Source organism: Phyllostomus hastatus, unplaced genomic scaffold, assembly GCF_019186645.2.
Source record: "Phyllostomus hastatus isolate PE091 unplaced genomic scaffold, TTU_PhHast_1.1 phas_contig_1162, whole genome shotgun sequence".
Taxonomy (NCBI): Eukaryota; Metazoa; Chordata; class Mammalia; order Chiroptera; family Phyllostomidae; genus Phyllostomus; species Phyllostomus hastatus.
The window spans coordinates 8919052-8935678 of record NW_025333537.1 but is presented as its reverse complement, the minus strand read 5'-3'; the positions used below and the strand labels follow the sequence as shown (position 1 = coordinate 8935678).

General features: G+C 52.9%; 1 protein-coding gene across 1 annotated transcript in view; it reads left to right on the top strand.

Moving 5' to 3' along the window:
* ACAD10 (acyl-CoA dehydrogenase family member 10) overlaps window positions 1-15930 on the top strand; it is a 39772-nt gene extending 23842 nt beyond the window's left edge. Inside the window, 15 exon segments of the mRNA XM_045843617.1 lie at window positions 1042-1187; window positions 2305-2478; window positions 7385-7775; window positions 9136-9145; window positions 9363-9506; window positions 9975-10112; window positions 10224-10245; window positions 10248-10313; window positions 11167-11325; window positions 11951-11985; window positions 11988-12137; window positions 13332-13469; window positions 14515-14592; window positions 15160-15227; window positions 15229-15930. Of these exon segments, the coding sequence (XP_045699573.1) occupies window positions 1042-1187; window positions 2305-2478; window positions 7385-7775; window positions 9136-9145; window positions 9363-9506; window positions 9975-10112; window positions 10224-10245; window positions 10248-10313; window positions 11167-11325; window positions 11951-11985; window positions 11988-12137; window positions 13332-13469; window positions 14515-14592; window positions 15160-15227; window positions 15229-15298 (1789 nt within the window). The 3' untranslated portion in view covers window positions 15299-15930.
* Window positions 15931-16627: the final 697 nt, after the last annotated feature.

Here is a 16627-nt window from a genome sequence, read left to right as displayed (position 1 = left end):
CTCAGTCTCCTTCAAAGTAGGCACCCCGGGACCTCACACAGTTCTCCTAATTGCCATTAGCTGCCCTGTCATATTTTCCTGAATCTCATCAATGGTCTAAAATCTCTTCTCTTTCAAAGGTAATTCTAGTTTGGGGAAAAGTCAGAAGTCACCGGGTGCGACATCTGGGCGGTAGGGCGGCTGAATCACCTGGGTGATTTGTTGTTTCACAAAAAACTCTGCACGAGACGTGATGTATGAGTGGGCGCACTGTCGTGATGAAACTGCCAGTCATCAGTTGCCCACAGCTGCAGCCTTCTAAATCATGCAGATAGTTTCCATGGGGGAATGTCCAAGCTTAACACAAAATCTGATGCAATTTTTTGCTCTACTTGCTCAGTCATTTTGAATGTGACAGCTACACAGTACACATGCTCACTCGAGGGTGTCTACCCCCCACCCACTGACTAGTACGGTGAAGTCATCATTGTTCACGCATGCACATTCCAGTCCACTCTCCTTGGCTTCCAGGTTACATGGATGTTGTGCTAGCTGTTCCCATTATATTAACAATGGCTGGACTTTTTCTGGACAAACCTCATGTTTGTCAGAATCAAGTCACTTCCAGAGGTGACGAATTAGACGCTTCCTTTTGTGGAAGGAGTGTCAAAAGAATTGACGTGCCTGTTTTAAAACCACCACAGGGAAAGAGGAATTACCAGGACCCCGAGAGGTTAGCATATAGTTGGGGACTATCTGACCAAAGCTCTGGCCCTCCAGAGAGGAGTGTAGCCGGCCCTCAGCCGTCTGAGAGGGAGCTGGCCGATGCCTAGTCCCTTCCCATCTCCTGCTGGGGTCCCACTGGCTGAGCCCGGCTGAGCCAGAGGGCAAGGGAGCCAGTGCATACGGCCACAGCCCCTGCAGCCCAGGCTCCAGGGACACAGAGGGGCCAGGGGGGGCAGGATACATCTGGAGGAGCAAATGGAAGGTGCCCAGCACAGAGCACACTTAGTGGTCAGTTTTCTTAGGGCTCTCTCTCTGTACTTTCTGTGGCCTGTTCAGGCTGGACAACCTGCTGTTCCATCCAGAAAAGACCGAGGTGCTTGCTGTCTTCGACTGGGGACTTTCTACCTTGGGTGACCCCCTGGTGGATGTGGCCCACAGCTGCATGGCTCACTACCTGCCACCCGAGTTTCCCACACGGCCAGGTAGGGACTGCTGATGGGGAGAGGGAGGGGAGGGCTGAGCCAGCTCCGTTCTCACGGCGTTTGGGCAGACTCGGGGGAAGCAGCTGTGACTGGGCCGGTGGTTTGGGTAGAAAAGCGTTTGGGATTCATCCCTGTCACAGCGAAGGGAAGTGGGTGGAGGGGCATTTGAAGTGAGAAGGATATGCATATAGGCACCTCTTGTGCTTTTACACAACTAATTTCTATTTAATTTCTTAAAAGTACAGGTTTATTTAAAGATTTTAAGAACCAGCAGGTAACAAAGAGTTAAAATCATCAATAATCCCAGAGATAACCACTGCCAACCTTGTCATCTTTTTTTCCTGTGTATATACACACATTTGTCTAATGAAAATGTCATTATATCATTTCATGATCTGGATTTTTTTCACTTAATCATTCACTTTGGACATGTCTTCATGTCAGTAGTTCTTCTTCAGCATCATTTTGAATGACAGCCTAGCATTGATTGTATTGTATAGAGTAAGCTTAATTGAGACATTTGGTTTGATTCCTATTTGAATGTTTAATTTGTTTCAGTTTTTTGTATCTTACCCCTACCCTCACAAAAAAGGCAGAGAACATCTTTGTAGTAATATATTTATAATATATATTTACATATATACTGTATACACACACAGTATATACTCTTAGGATAAATTCCTAGCAATAGAATATATTACATGCTTCTAAATTATGAATATGTTACAAATGAAGCAAATCTGTAAAGTTTTTCATTTGTTGCGATTTTCTTTTTCATAATTTGGTGGGATCTTTCTCTTTAGCATTCTTTATCACGATTGATCGAAAATAACAGCTGTCCACACTGAACTGTTGTCCAAATGGAATTGGAGGCCCCTCATTCCTTCCTTGACGGACAGTTTAGTCTGAAACTTTTAAGAGCCAGTTCAGGAATAATAGCTTGACATCTGGACCCCAGCCATCTGAGGAAGGAAGGGCCTTTGAAATAAGGAGCTAATCCTTTGAACCAGCTGTGAAGCGAACTTCCGATGGGGGAAGAGATTTTCAGAATTTAAATGTTTGTGGCCACAGAGGAGTGTAGGGTCACCGAATGCCCAGGACGGCTCTGTCCCCGCAGGTTTGGGTGGCCGAGATTTGACTCCGCTGGGCATCCCCACTGCAGAGGAGTATTTCCGGATGTACTGCCTTCACATGGGGATTCCTCCCGTCGAGAACTGGAACTTCTACATGGCCTTCTCCTTCTTCCGGGTGGCTGCAGGCGTGCAGGGGGTCCACAAGCGCCCGCTCCCAGGTAACGGGGAGGCCTGAGCCTGCTCCTCCCGCTGGAGACGCCCAGCGGCTTCAGAGGGGTGGGCTCGGCCAGAACCTTCCATTCCATTCATTCAACCCCTTGTCTTTAGGTGTATATCACATAGTTGTATTCTTTAAAATACTTCAACTTTGAAATTATTAAGATAATGTACAAAAATGTTTAAAGTAAAACATATACGATAAGAATTCGATCACGTAGAAGGACATAAAATCATTTCCCTTTCTTCTCAGCACCCTTCCTCAAAGACAAACACTACTGTTAACACATTGTTTGCGGGTAGTTTTCATCATGCGCTCTACTACCAGTCAACGTAAAACGTATAAATACGTTTCCCGCATACAATGTGTTAAGGTTTCTTGGGCCACCCAGTGTTCTCTGTATGTCTGTCTTCTCTCTCCAAGTTTTATAAAAATGTGGTCATCCTACTTCAGTGCCTTGATTTTAAGTTATTTATGTGTAAGAATTCCTATGAAACGTGTATGTTTGTGTGTGTAGGATATGATGTATGTATATGAGACAACTCATAAGGCAAATACCTTGCTTTGTTCTTTTTTTCACTTAACATTTCAGAGACCTTTCATATGAGTAGGTGTATATCTCCATCATTCTTTTCGATTTCTCTAGCACATTCCATCGTGTGGATATGCTGTAATTTACTTCCCCACTTCCCCACTGATGTATATTTGGGTTGTTTGCAGATTTTTGCAATCACACATAAGAAGTGGTTGGTGAACATCCTTTCTCACACATGAGTGAATATATCTGAAAGATAAATTCCCAGAATTAAAATTCCTGGGTTTTCTAAAAGTATGTGCATTTCAAATTTGTGTAGACGTTACCAAATTGCCCGGTAAGAGGATTGCTGAAGGAGAAAGGATTAGTGTGTTTCCTTTGAGGGTGCTTTTGCATACACGGAAGAGTACTCTGTTGCACTGGCTAGGAGTTCTGGATTATACCTTGTCAGTTTGAACTTTTGAGAAGAAAAGTTACGTGTTGTTCCCGGGACTTAGAACTGACGGCTGGTTGAGTGTGTGCCGTAGGTACATGCATCACCTGTATAGTGTTTTCATATGCACGAGGGGATGGCATAATGTTAATTAGTTTTAATTCTAAATATTTTAGGGTAGCAAATAAAATAATCTGTACCCTAAATTATCTAAGAATATAGAAAGGCAGATCAAAGTTGGCTTCCTGTGTAGAGGGGAGGCAAACAGAAAGTAGAGAGAATCTAGAAAGTGACTAACCCAGTAGCTTTAAGCACAACCAGTTACTCACATTAAAATCTCGAAATCCCATTCCCAGCGAAAGCAGCCGGGATGCTTCGGAGAAGTGGCGGGTTTAGGTCTAGGGCAGGATATGTGCACGGTGAACCTGGAACATCTCGTCCCAGAAAGCAAGGAAGCTGTTGAAGACTGCTGGGGTCACAGCGAGAGGGCTCCGGGGCCGGCCTGAACAGGCTCCCACCTGCTCACAGTGGGGAACTTGCGGCACAAGGACGATCGCTGAAGTGGACCAAAGCGCATCCAGCACGTTCAGATCCACGAGCGAAGAGTGATGCTGGAGGTTTACTCCAGAAGAGCCCTGGGCCGATGGGCTGGGCAGAGGAGGAGACAGATTGGCCTTGCTTTGACGACTGTTGAAGCTGAGTGATAGATATCTGCTGACTTATTATATCTTTCCCTCTACTTTTGTGTACCTTTGACGTTTTCCAGAACGCAAAGTAAAACAAAAGTCAAGTAGACAGAAACCCAGCAGTGGGTTTGTGAATACTACAGGGACGTCTTAGCTTCATGGCCATCGACACCCCAAGGTTTCTGGTGGCCTGTCGCCCTTGGCCAAGTGGCCATGTTCTTCTGAGGAAAGCAGGTGCAGTAGGGGAACTGAATACTCATTCATTCACAAGAACCCGAGCCTCTGCTAAGCCAGGTGCTGTGCCCGGTGGTATTGGCAATACAAAGTCATGAGCGAAACCGTGTCCGGAGCCAAAACCAGCATCTAGGGGGGTTTTAGTTTAGCCCTTCCTGATCTGATAATAGCAGTCTTGATAAGCAGGAACTCTGGGAAATGGTATTTTCCCCTCCCTTGGGTAGCATTAGCTCCAGGCCACCAGTTCCCAGTTTTCATCATGGCTTTGCAGTGGAAGCCCACCGTCAGGTGGGGGACAGGCCTGGCTGCCAGTAGACGTTTTCCTGGGGGCTGCTGAGTTCTCGCGGGGTTCTGCTCCCGTGCCTGGGGATAGCTGAGTCGATCGTGCATTGTTCGTTCTGGAGTCTCTACACCTATAAACTTCACTGGATTGTCCTCAATTTGCCCATCAGGAAGCCATTTAGACAGTTTCCAAGATCCTGTGAGCCGCTGGCTGGCTTCATGCTCCTCTGGGCTCGGAGGCAGAACAGCTGGCGTTTGCCACTGCAGGAGGCACAGAAGCACTGCCTTTCGGGCGCCGGCTCCCCCAGGCCTCGTGGTGCGTTCCCTTCCCTCCTCACTGGGAAGCCAGCCAGCCGGAGTGAGTGGCTGACTTTTCCCACACAAAACCAGCGACATCTGTCCTTGAAAGGGCAGTGTGCAGAAGTGCCCTCACCCGCAGTGTCAGTTACCTGCAGTCAGCGGCAGTCTGAAAACATTAAATGGGAAATTCCAGAAATAAACAACCTGTAAGTTTTAAATTGTGCACCGCTCTGAGCAGCGTGATGGAATCTCTTGCCGGTGGGCTCCGTCTCGCCCGGGGCCAGGAGCCATCCCTGTGTCCAGCGTCCCCACGCTGCGCACACTCGCGTCTGTCAGTCACTCAGTAGCCGTCTTAGCTATTAGATCTAGTAGATCCACTGTGTGGTGTCACAGCGCTCGTGTTCAAGTCACCCTTATTTTACTTCGTAACGTCCCCAAAGCGCAAGAGTAGTGATGCTGGCAATTCAGACATGCCAGAGAGGAGCTGTAAAGTACTTTCTCTAAGTGAAAAGGTACATATGAGAAAAAACGTAACATAGAGAGAGTTTGGTACTGTCCTGAACATATCTCCTGTGAAGGGGGCAGGGGAGTTATTATAAAAACATTCATTGGGAGGAAACAAAAAAAACCCCAACTATACAAACACCGGTATTATTTCTGTACATCCACCTTCTCTAAAATCGTTGTTCTGTTTGAACAGTTGAGATGTTGGTGTGGCCTTGGAAAGGGGGGCTGAGAGAAGGAGCATTTGTTCTGAAGGCATTCTCTCTATGGTGACACTCACGGGAGACTTCAGCTCTTTAGACTGGGAGGAGGACAGTAGTGACCAGAGCCCGGGGACTGATTCGCAGTCTGCACCGGCCTGTCCCAAGGGTCACTGTCCTCTAGTAATAAGTGGGTGCGGAAGACTAGATTCCTCGTAGGTGGCTGCTGACATTCTAGAAAGGAAAAGGTGCTTGTGGCTACAACTTCAGAACAGGCCAGTGATGTGGTCTCTTCTGCTGGAACTACATTGGGGAAAAATATACCAGAAATGAAATGAACCCCAGCTCACACAGGTGGCTTGCCAAGAGACAAAGAGAGCAGCACTCTGAAATCAAGATCCAGTCAAGGAGAAAAAAAACTAAGGAAACACTTTGTCCTCTCTGTTAGGAAAAGAAAACCACTACGAATAACAATGCGTGCTAAGGAGGTGTCTTCCCGTCCGCAGTGGTGCGCTCAGTCTGAGTAATGAGGGGGGACGTAGCCCACGCGTGCTCTTCGGCCCTCCCCGCGTGTCAGTGACCTCGGGAAGGCGGCTGTCTGCGCCCCAGCTGGCCCCCTCGGCCTCAGGTCCACACCCAGCACCCAGCAGGAGCTGAATAAAGACTTGTTGAGGTCTAGAGGTTTGCATTCTCTGCTACGTAGCCAACGGATTTGGTTCCTAGTTTAAGGAGTAGTATCATATCTTTAACACTAACGCTGCATGAGAAGTTGGCCATGGGAGGAGCCAGAAGAAAAACAGGCCCCCGGGGAGGCCCACAGAGAATGAGGGGGAGTCTCTTTCGAGCCCAGGAGAGCGGCTGTAGAAGGGCCCGCGGTGCACACACACAACCACCGGCGGGTCTCAGCCGCCCCACGCCGAGTGAAGGAGGCCTCGCCGAAAAGACTGCGTGCCCTGTGATGTATCTGTGACACCCCGGAAAAGACAGGCCAGAGGAACAGAGATACTGTTACCAGGGGCTGGGGGCGAGGGCTGGGTACAAAGGGGCACCGTGGAAGTTCAGGGCCAATGGGAGTATTCTGTATCTTGATAGTGGCGGTGGTCACCTGGCTGAACTTGCAGACTTACACACTTTATAAAAAGGGTGTATGTACACAATACCTAGATTTAAAAAAAAAAATTTTAAATCCTTTTAGAATCTTGGCGAGCCTGTTAAAGAAAGCAAACGAGGCGGTGAGAGCAGGGCTAGAGCGAGTTTGGTGATGCGGGTGACGGTGTCCATCTAAGACGACAGCGCCCAGGAACCACTTGAGACACTGCTGCTGCGGTTTCACAGCACGGGCAGCCCAGGGCGGCACACGGCTTCCTGTAGCCCCCGGTGCCCGCAGAAGTAACTTGGGGTGTTACTGATTTATTCTAGTTTCTTTAGGAAAAGGACAGATACAGAGCAGGAGACAGGCCAGCCGAGGCCGACTTCTGGCTGCCAGGCCACTAGTGAAGGTGTGCGCACGTATCCCCCCGGGACGCAGATCCTTGTCTGTGAGGGAGGAAAACCGTCGCGTTGCCCCAGGAATCCAATGAGCTGTAGTGACAGGCGAAGCGCTTAACACCACGTCTCATCCCTGGCAAGTGCTCAGCAGATGGTGGTAGCTGCTAATGGAATAACAGTCTCCTCATGTGCTAATATTATTATCAAGGGCTATTTGGGAGTAATCACTGTTTTCCTTTGCTTAGGGCAAGCAAGCTTGGCAGCCACTGAACACACTGGAAAGCTGACTGAGCTCCTGTCTGACCTGGCCTGGGAGTTCGCGGTCAAAGAAGGGTTCCGGGTTTTCAACAAGATGCCAGCCACAAAGCCGTCGGTGGGGTCCTACCACACGCGGGCTGGCCCACGGTCCCTGCTGGGCACGCCAGGAACCAGGAGTTATAGCTCCCTTCCGGAATCTTCCTCAGCCCACTCCTCAAAGGGAGCTCTGGTCATCTCTCCGGAGGCCCATTCCCCGCGGGTCGGGGAGCTCTGTCGGCGGCTGGAGCAGTTTGTGGGACCACACATGTACCCCGTGGGGCCAGGGCTGCGGAGTCGCCAGGCCTCGGCGGACAGACGGACCCCCTCCCCACTGGCCGGGTCGGGAGGAAGACCTTGTTGAAGTGGCAGGACTTCAGCTTGTCCACTGGGCACCTCTGTCCCCGCCCTCCCCTCCCACCCAGGCAGTGAAGGCACGGGAGAGCCGAGCTGGACCGTCTTCGGTTTCCTCCGCCACCATATTCCTTGTCTCTGGTTTCTGGCCCTGGCGCCAGTGGGGCTGTAATGCGTATTCGAATGATGTAAATCTGAAACACTGCGATACTGAATACCTCAGTTAGTAAAGTCTCCTTTGAAGAATCCGTAACGTCAGCGCCAAAGGGCCAAATCGGTTGTCAACTGTGTCTGTGCTCTCGCCACACAGTGCCACAGCCTTGGCTGAGAAACGGAAATGCCCACTGTTCTGCGTCAGGATTCCCTTTGCCGTGACTTCGTTTTCCATTGAGGTCTTCAGGAGCACATCTTTTGCCTATGATGCAGCCATCATCTATCTTTACAAAAATAGCATTATCACTTTTTTCTAGTTACAGACATACTGCAAAATTACCAAAGCTCAAACGTGACAAAGTATACAACACAGGAAGCTTTCTCTAAAACTCTGTCCCCTCTGAGATAATCACTGTCAACAATTTCGTGTATTAGGCTCCTGGCTTTTTTTCCTATTATAAACTAACATATTTTATTCTTTTTTTTAAAGATTTTGTTTATTTATTTTTAGAGAGGGAAATGGAGGGAGACAGAGAGGGAGAAAAATATCAATGTGTGGTTGCCTCTCACGTGGCCCCAACTGGGGACCTGGCCTGCAACCCAGGCATGTGCCCTGACTGGGAATCGAACTGGCAACCCCTTTAATTCGCAGCTCATGCTCAATCCACTGAGCTACACCAGCGAGGGCTTATTTTATTATTCTTATATTTTAATGGAATCAGCCTATACATTCGATCTCCTGCTTGCTTATTTGACTTAGCAATGTGGCACCTCCCCACACCAGCACCTGATTGACCTCCAAGGGCTTCTGCAGTGTGGGTGTGCCATAAATTGTCTGTCCTCCCCCGGCTGAGGGACACTGGGTGTCTCAGCCAACAGTCTGGGTGCAAGCCACAGAGGTCAGCTCTGGGTCAGTTAAGGAGGCAAGGCTCTTAGTGAGCTGCCAACGTGCATGGCGAGACCCAGCTTTAGGAGACAGTAGACGGTGACGCACGGGATCTCCGTATGCCCTGCTTAGCAAGGCAGCGGAGGCTGCGGCCAAGTGCACTGGGCCCGGTGCAATAAAGGACCCTTCAGTCGCCTTCTGTCTGCACGGAGCGTGCTCTCGGCACATTCGTTGTTAGGACATTAGTCATGGCAACAGTGATGATGGGAGGTGGGCACGTGGGGTGTCTGGGAAATGCAGACGCGGGAGTGAACTGACCGCTGCCGTCAGCGCTAGGACTCAGCGGCCCCAGGTCCCCTCGGGCTTCGGCCACCCCCAGACCCAGCCTGATGGTGCGGCCTCGCACCATTGTTTTTGGCACACGCGTCGTCTCTGGCCGCCTACCCTCCTCCCTCCAATCCCTTTCATCGTTTCCCACAGGCCAAAACAAAACTAAATCTCCGCTGTACTTCCCTGACTGGCTTCTCCTGTGCTAGGAGAAAGGCAAGGCCGAAGGACTTTGGAGCCTTTCCCTGCCCTTGGAGCCGGATCCCGGGGGAAGACGCGGAGCAGCACTGACCAACGCGGAGGAGTACGCGCATCCGTGCGAACTCCCGGGCATGTCTCTGTATGCGCCCGAGGCACCTTCTTCCCAGTTCCCCGTGGCACTCCGGTCCCCCTGCTGGACCGACAGGGCTTTCTCTAGCTTGCCCTGGACTCAAGGGCACTGACACAAACTTAAATTCCCCCTAGTGGGCGAGGACAGCTGCGGACAGGTGGCTGGAGCCGACGCAGGGAAGCGGCGAGGGACAGGAGTCTCCCGGGGAAGGTGGGAGCTGTGGGAGGCACGAGCCTGGCTGGCTTCTGAGTCTGCAGCCCACTGGTGCCAGTCTCCTTTCAGCAAAGGAGGTCCGTGCCTGGGCATCTTGGGCTCTGAAGTACTATATTCAGAATGTTTGTGTCTTCGCACATCTCAGGGGAGACGGAGAGCTTCCAGGAGGATGTCAGAAGGGCTGGGACTTGGAGGATGCCCTGGTACATGCTTCCTGAGTATTTGGAGTTTTAAATATGGACGTGGGAGTCACCATTATTCTTTTTTTTCTTTTCAGATATTTAACTGTTATGCTCCAGACACAGGGAACATGGAGCTTCTGGTGCGCTGTGGCACCGAGGGGCAGAAGGCCCGCTGGCTGGTCCCGCTGCTGGAGGGAAAGGCCTGCTCCTGCTTCGCTATGACAGAGCCCCAGGTGCCACCCCCGGGCTCCTTATCAGGCCAGACCCTCGCTGGGCCCGTGGCCTCTGCCACACGTGGAACGTAGGACCCCCGCAGTCCTTAAGCAGAGTATGTTCTCACCCAGGTTGCCTCATCAGACGCTGCCAACATGAGTCTTCCGTCAGAGAGGAGGATGGCTTCTGTGTCACAAATGGTCACAAGTGGTGGATCTCAGGTATCTGGCCTGGAATTCATTTTTCAGTCACACTTGTGTGGGTCTGTGTCAATAAGCATGTCTCTCTCTGCCCTGCTGTTGTCTGGGGAACAACAGCAAGGGGGCAGCTTCTTTTCCAGTTGATGCAAAAGAGGTCTGTCTCCGTGCTCCCTGCAAACCCCGGGAGAACAAGAGGTTCTGTGTGGGTCACCAGAGGACCACACCTGCGACAGTTCTAGGAATCTCTCGCTCACTCCCCCCCCTCCGCCCCCGCTCTCTTCATTCTGCCTTTGGAAGGCAGAAGGTCACATCATCAGTGGCTTCTTCTGTTGCGGGATCACGTGGCTGCACCAGAAGGGCTAGCGATCACCCTGCCATCCATTCGTTGCGAGTTCACTCTGCAGGGCCCTCCATAACTGCTGCGTGGACCTCCCTCTCTGAGTCCCCACTTCACAGAGGAGGCCACTAGGTCAGAGAAGTGACTTCAAGTGCCAACTTTCCTGTCCACCCCTCTAGGGAAGTAGGGAATCCAGAGGTGAGGATTTGCCTGCTTCTGAAGCCCGTGCCCAGAGCCACCATTACACCTTACGCCGTCTGTGGGAACAACAGAATGGGCTGCCAGCGACAGAGGAGCGGCTTTCCGCCTCCTGTCTTTGTATCTGCAACTGTACGTGGCGCCTTTTTCTTGAAATGCACTTACGATGTTGGATTCATTCCTCACTGGGACGAAAACCAGTTGTCCCCATCCCTGGTCCAGACCCTGCACGCAGTCAGCCGGCTGTGTGAGGTCTGAAAGAGCTCTGTGCACGTGCTGCCTTCAGCTCTCCTGGGCCGGCACTGCATCCGCGGGGAGCTCTGATGGCCTTGGCGTCAGGTGACAAGGGTCATCTGATGAAGCTCTGCGTGTTCATGGGAAAAACAGACCCGCGTGCCCCACCCCACCAGCAGCAGTCTGTGCTCTTGGCTCCCACGAACGCCCCGGGAATAAAAGTCATCCGGCCTCTGACAGTGTGCGGGCTGGAGCACGCGCCGGGTGAGCCCCCAGGCCCCTCCCGTCTGTGTGTGGGTCCGGGCCTGAGAGGCACGTCAGCGTGCAGTACAGGACCTCGAAGGGCATGACGACGTTCGGAGGGCTGTGTGTTCCTGCCTTTCATTTCCATATGTGAATATCAGCCACATAGGCAAATTTCAGACAGGCACTTATACTTTCTTTTCTCTTGTACACTTAGAAGATGAGACAAAATCCGAGATAAAGAGGCCACTCAAGACAAAGGCAGGAAGTGCAGTCCAAACCTTCTCCTCTAGATCCCGGCCGGCAGCTGACCCCCAGGCCTGCTGACCGCACTCACGTTTCCTTTTGGTGTTTCCAAGGGATCACTACATTGCTAGAGTCCACACTCTCGGGAAGTTTCCACTTACAGTACAGTCATCATGTTTTGGAAGAGGAATGGCAAACTATTCATTTGACATTGTAAACTGGTGACTTATTTTTCCATCTTTGGTAGGCTCCTTAATGCCCTACTCCCCACCGTGTCCCAGTGAGAAGGCTGAGTGAAGGGCAGGGAGATTGCCAGCAGGCGACTTGAATTGAGGCAAGGGATCGACACATCCAAAACGGGAAGGTGCGTCTCTCAGGAGGGGCCCTTCGGGTCTTGCAGGTGGCCACGGGGGAGTCCTGTTTGAGCAGGTGTGCATGTGCCCGAGGAGAGCAGCATGGTCCTGGGTCCTGGCCAAGGCTTCCAGATTGCCCAGGGCAGACCGGGGGTCCCTGGCAGGACCCATCACTGCACACGGCTGATCGGGCACTCGGAGAGCGCCCTGGCGCCCATGAAGGCCCACCTGAGTGCTTCCCCTCGCAACTGCAGTTGACCCAGAGCCGCCTGTCCGTTTGGCTACCGGACCTAAATCCTAACTGTTTTCTGAGAGCTGACTCAGTAGTTGAAGCAAGGTGATGTTTTTGCCAAGAAGCTGTGTCCCGGTCTTGGCTTTGCAGTTGCTACTTCATTGAATTTGAAATTGAGAGTAGAGTGGGTCTCACTCTGTTGAGGTGACCAGAAGGGAAAGGCTGAGCCCTGTAGCAGCAGGGGGCAAGGTTCCAAGGTCCAAAGAAAGGGTCACAGGCTCCCAAGGGCCATTCCTGCTACTAACTCATCTTTAAAAATCAAACACCAGGAAAAACTCCCGTGGTGGCATGTGTCCCTGGGGTTCCAGCATCTAGGCCTGTCCCGTCCTCTTCCCTGCACACGTGCAGGAAACTACTCTCCTGTGACCGCCCCTCCAAGACTGGAAGCCCAGGCAAAAGAGAGCTGTTGCTGGGAATGGTCATTCAAAGCAGGGGTATCGTTTCACACAGATGAAACCAACCTCTGAGACCAAACAACTGTCTCACAAGGAACTACACAAAGATAAAAAGCAGTCCAGTGCATTTGCATTACTGAGCAAACCTGTGATTTACAACCTTTTGAGTTGCAACGGACCAATTCTCTTTTTTCAGTTAAAACTAAAGGAGAAAACAAAACTTAAAAAAAAAAAACCCTAAAACGAAACAAAAAAAATTCCTTATAAACTTTTCTGATTGCTCATGATTTTCGGACTCATAGAATGACCTTCATAATTTACAGTTGCCCAGAGCGGGGCTCTGGCACCCAGACCTGTCAATAGAGGGCGCCCTCCCCCCACCTCTGTGAGGTGCCCATCGCCACCTAATTCCCAGAGTAGCCCTGGGCCAGATGCTGGCTCAGATCCCAAAGAGCTGTTCCTGCCTGGCTGCTCAGAGCAGCCGAATTGCTGGAGTAAAGGGATTCCCAGAAACAGTCTGTGCAGCCACCATGCTGACTGGCTGTGCGGTGCACATGAGTGTCGTCTGCGCCTGGATCTTCTCCCTGGAAATCGACTGCAGCTAGAGAGCTGGCAAACGGTCGGACGCACGGCTCACTCCTGCCTCTGCTCCCTGCCCTGTCCCATGCACTCCACCCACCCTGTCTGCAGGGCACCAGCCCCAGGCCTCGAGCTGGTCTCCTGTGTCCACAGGTGAAGAAGTCCCATGTGGCCTTCGGGAAGCCCCTGGTGGAGCAGGGCACGACCTTGGCGGACATCACGCAGTCTCAAGTAGAGATCGAGCAGGCCCTGCTGCTGGGGCTGAAAGCTGCCCACCTCATGGACGTGACAGGGAATAAGGTAGGAGGCCAGGGGCCCCACCGATGACAGGCCCTGAGGTCGGTGGCCTGAGGGACTCTCCTGGGAATCTGTAGACACTGGCCCCTCCTCCCCCCTCAGCGAACTCCTGAGAAAGAGCTTAGCTTCTTGACATTAACAACTTCGCTTCAACTCTGCTTAGAACTATTTGGGCAGCTGTTCAAAGATGGGAAAGGCACACTAAAATAGGACGGAACGTTCCCCTTACTGAGCCCGTGGGCTTTTAGGTCCAAGATGTGGGCCCGAGAGAGTCACATGGCCCCTGGCCTCACTCTGCCTCTGGCTAGACTGCAAGGCCTGTTGGTGCAGGCGCCAGGCAAAGGAAGCGTGAGCACGGGGGGAGGAATTCACCACAGAGCAGCTTTATTGCCCAGCGCGACATTATTCCTTAAATGGCCCTTTCAAGTGCCTTTAATGGCATGACGTCTGCATGGACCTGCACCCTCTCCAGCTCTGTACTAGACCCCCAGGGAGCCTTTACTTTAGCCCAGAGGCCCCAGTCTGGGGTGGGAGGAAGACTGGGGCTCAAATTCCCGGCTCCTTGGCGCTCTAGTACTGGGTGTGGTGGAGGCTCTCAGGGGCCTGGCCCCAATGCCCCAACCCGGGGCAGATTCTTGCAGCTTGGTCTCCGAGTCCTGGCTGGCCGAGGTCCAGGTCAGGCTGGAGACGGGCTGCCTGTGACCGTGATCGAAGCACAAGCCGCTCCCCACCCTGCCTTCCGTGTGTGCGGGCGATGCTCCCCCTCATGCGGGAAGATGCCTGCGTGCCCGAGTCTGTTCTGGACCAGGCGCCTGCTCACACCTCACCATTTCTGAGTCACCCTCACAGTCACCACTGCTGAGCCGTCCATCGCCCCAGGTGCTGGGCGTGGGCCGTGCACCGGGCAGGGGCTGCCTCGAGGTCCAGCCGGACCTCAGGCCTCTGTCCTGAGCCGTTGTTTCTGCTCCTCCCATGAAACTGATTGTTCTCCCGAGCATTCTGCCCTCGGGTCCGCCCGTCTAGTCTCGCCCCCTCCTCTTCCTCACAGGCTGCAGCTTTAGACATCGCCATGATTAAAATGGTGGCTCCGTCCACGGCGTGCCGAGTGATTGACCGTGCTAATCAGGTGTGGAGACCGGAGCGCGAGTTCTTGGAACCCTTTACACAACACGGGCAGAACTCCCTCGCCTTCAGCCGCCCGACTTCCTGTAAACTGACAGCCGCCCGTTGCTGCACACTCACCTTGCATGTCATTTCCCTTTTTTTCCTGGGCACAACCCTGTAAGAGGGCCACATGCATACTCTCACTTTGAATATGAGGAAACAGGGGCACAGAAAAGTGAAATGACTTGCCCAAGGCCACTCGGCTTATAAGTAGCTGATCTCAGATTTAGGGGAGCTTGGTCCTTGTTACACCAGAGCCCTGCCTCCTGACCATGCAGGGTGTCTCCTTCCCAAGTTGTAACACCTGGCCCCAGCGTGGAGGTTTCCCGGGGGGGCAGAAGTTACTTAGCAGAGTGGACCTGGGGAGCCTGGTGTCCACAGGATGGCAAGTGGGGCCCCAGCTGCAACCTCCCAGAACATGAGCTGTCACACAGACAGCTGTTCTGAGCCGTTCTGCACAGGCCCTCGTTCCTGGGGCCGGAGATGAGGGCTCACCCAGGGCTTCCTCCCTCCCCACCCTGTCCGCCAGGCCTTTGGAGCAGCGGGGCTGAGTCACGACTACCCGCTGGCTCAGTCCTTCGCCTGGGCCCGAGCGCTGCATTGCCGATGGCCCCGATGAGGTGCACCGGGCAGTGGTGGCCCAGGTGGAGTTGAAGCCTCACATGTAGACCAGCAGGCCTGCGCGAGCCAGAATGTCCCTACCAGACCGCGACGCCTGGTGTGAAACCAGACTGCGAAGGCCTGGTATGTCTGATTCCTGCACCTTGTCGGCAGCTGTGTCCTGGGACGGTCATTGTGAACACAGCCTTTCTGGGTCCCCACAGCCGGCATCTCTGTGACAAGCCTTGAGTTCGCTGTTTCAGCCAAGGACGAAGGGACGAAGGGACCGAGCCTGTGAAGCCGGTCTTCAGGCTCCAGGCCAGCGCAGGCAGCCCACGTGCCCTCCCTGGCGCTGGCACGCTGAGGCTGTGGGGATCTGGACCAACATCAGGAGCCCCGCTGGGTGGAGTGCCTGTGCTTGCTCCCCACAGGGGGCTTCCGGGTCCCCGCGGGCCCTTCCCCTCGAGGAGAGGGCGGCCCTGAGGGCTGCAGCTGAAGACCCAGGCCCAGTGCTGCTGGGAAATGAAAGTGAAATCACTAAGCTGCTGCCATCTGATTTTCTTCGTTTGAGTTTCCACATCACACAACACTAATTATGATACTATTTTGGAAGGGGGCTTTGGGAACACGAAAGGATTAGAAAATACATCTCAAGAGACTCCATGAATGTCTTTACATCATTCAACAGGAATTGGGAATAAAGGTCCCCGCTTCAGTCCCTCTGTCTCGGTGCGCCACTTGTCTCCTCACACGTCTTTACACAGATTCTGCCCAGTCACCGGCTCACACAGGTGGGGGCCCCGATGCTGTCACCTCTGGTGGGTAGGTCCTGAACAGGCCACCTCACCACTGTCCATGTAAACGTCACCCAAGGACTATGGCTTTCCAGCGCGCGAGGGCCCACATTCCTCCATCGGCCCCGTAGTCAGAACACGTCAGGGGAGGGGAGCTGCTGGACAGTACACTGTTACAGTGGAGAGGGCAATGGCCTCCTCTGGGAAGAGCATGGAAATGCTCTGCTCGAGGTCTGAGTTCTTCCAGAAACGGTGCCCCACGAGCCCAGGCAGCCTGCGGAGGTAAGCCGCCAGCGGTTAGGACCCTGCCTGCCAATCTCATAATTGGTGATCATGTGGCCAACAGCTGCCCATTTCAGGTCAGACCAGGTGGGCAGGGACGGCCCACTTGTCTGCTGCACTGCAGACGCGACTTCCTCAAGGAAGCTGCTTTACGCAAGAGAGGGCCCAGCGGCCTCAGCCAGGGCCACGTGCTTCAGGGCACCAGAGAGTCTTGGGGGGCTTGTGAAAGGGCTCCCCAGACGTTCTTGCCCCCATGGCCTGGGGAGGCAGTGCTTCCTCAACCACAGTGCTCGTTGCTCGGGAAAGCTCAGGGTAAATTCA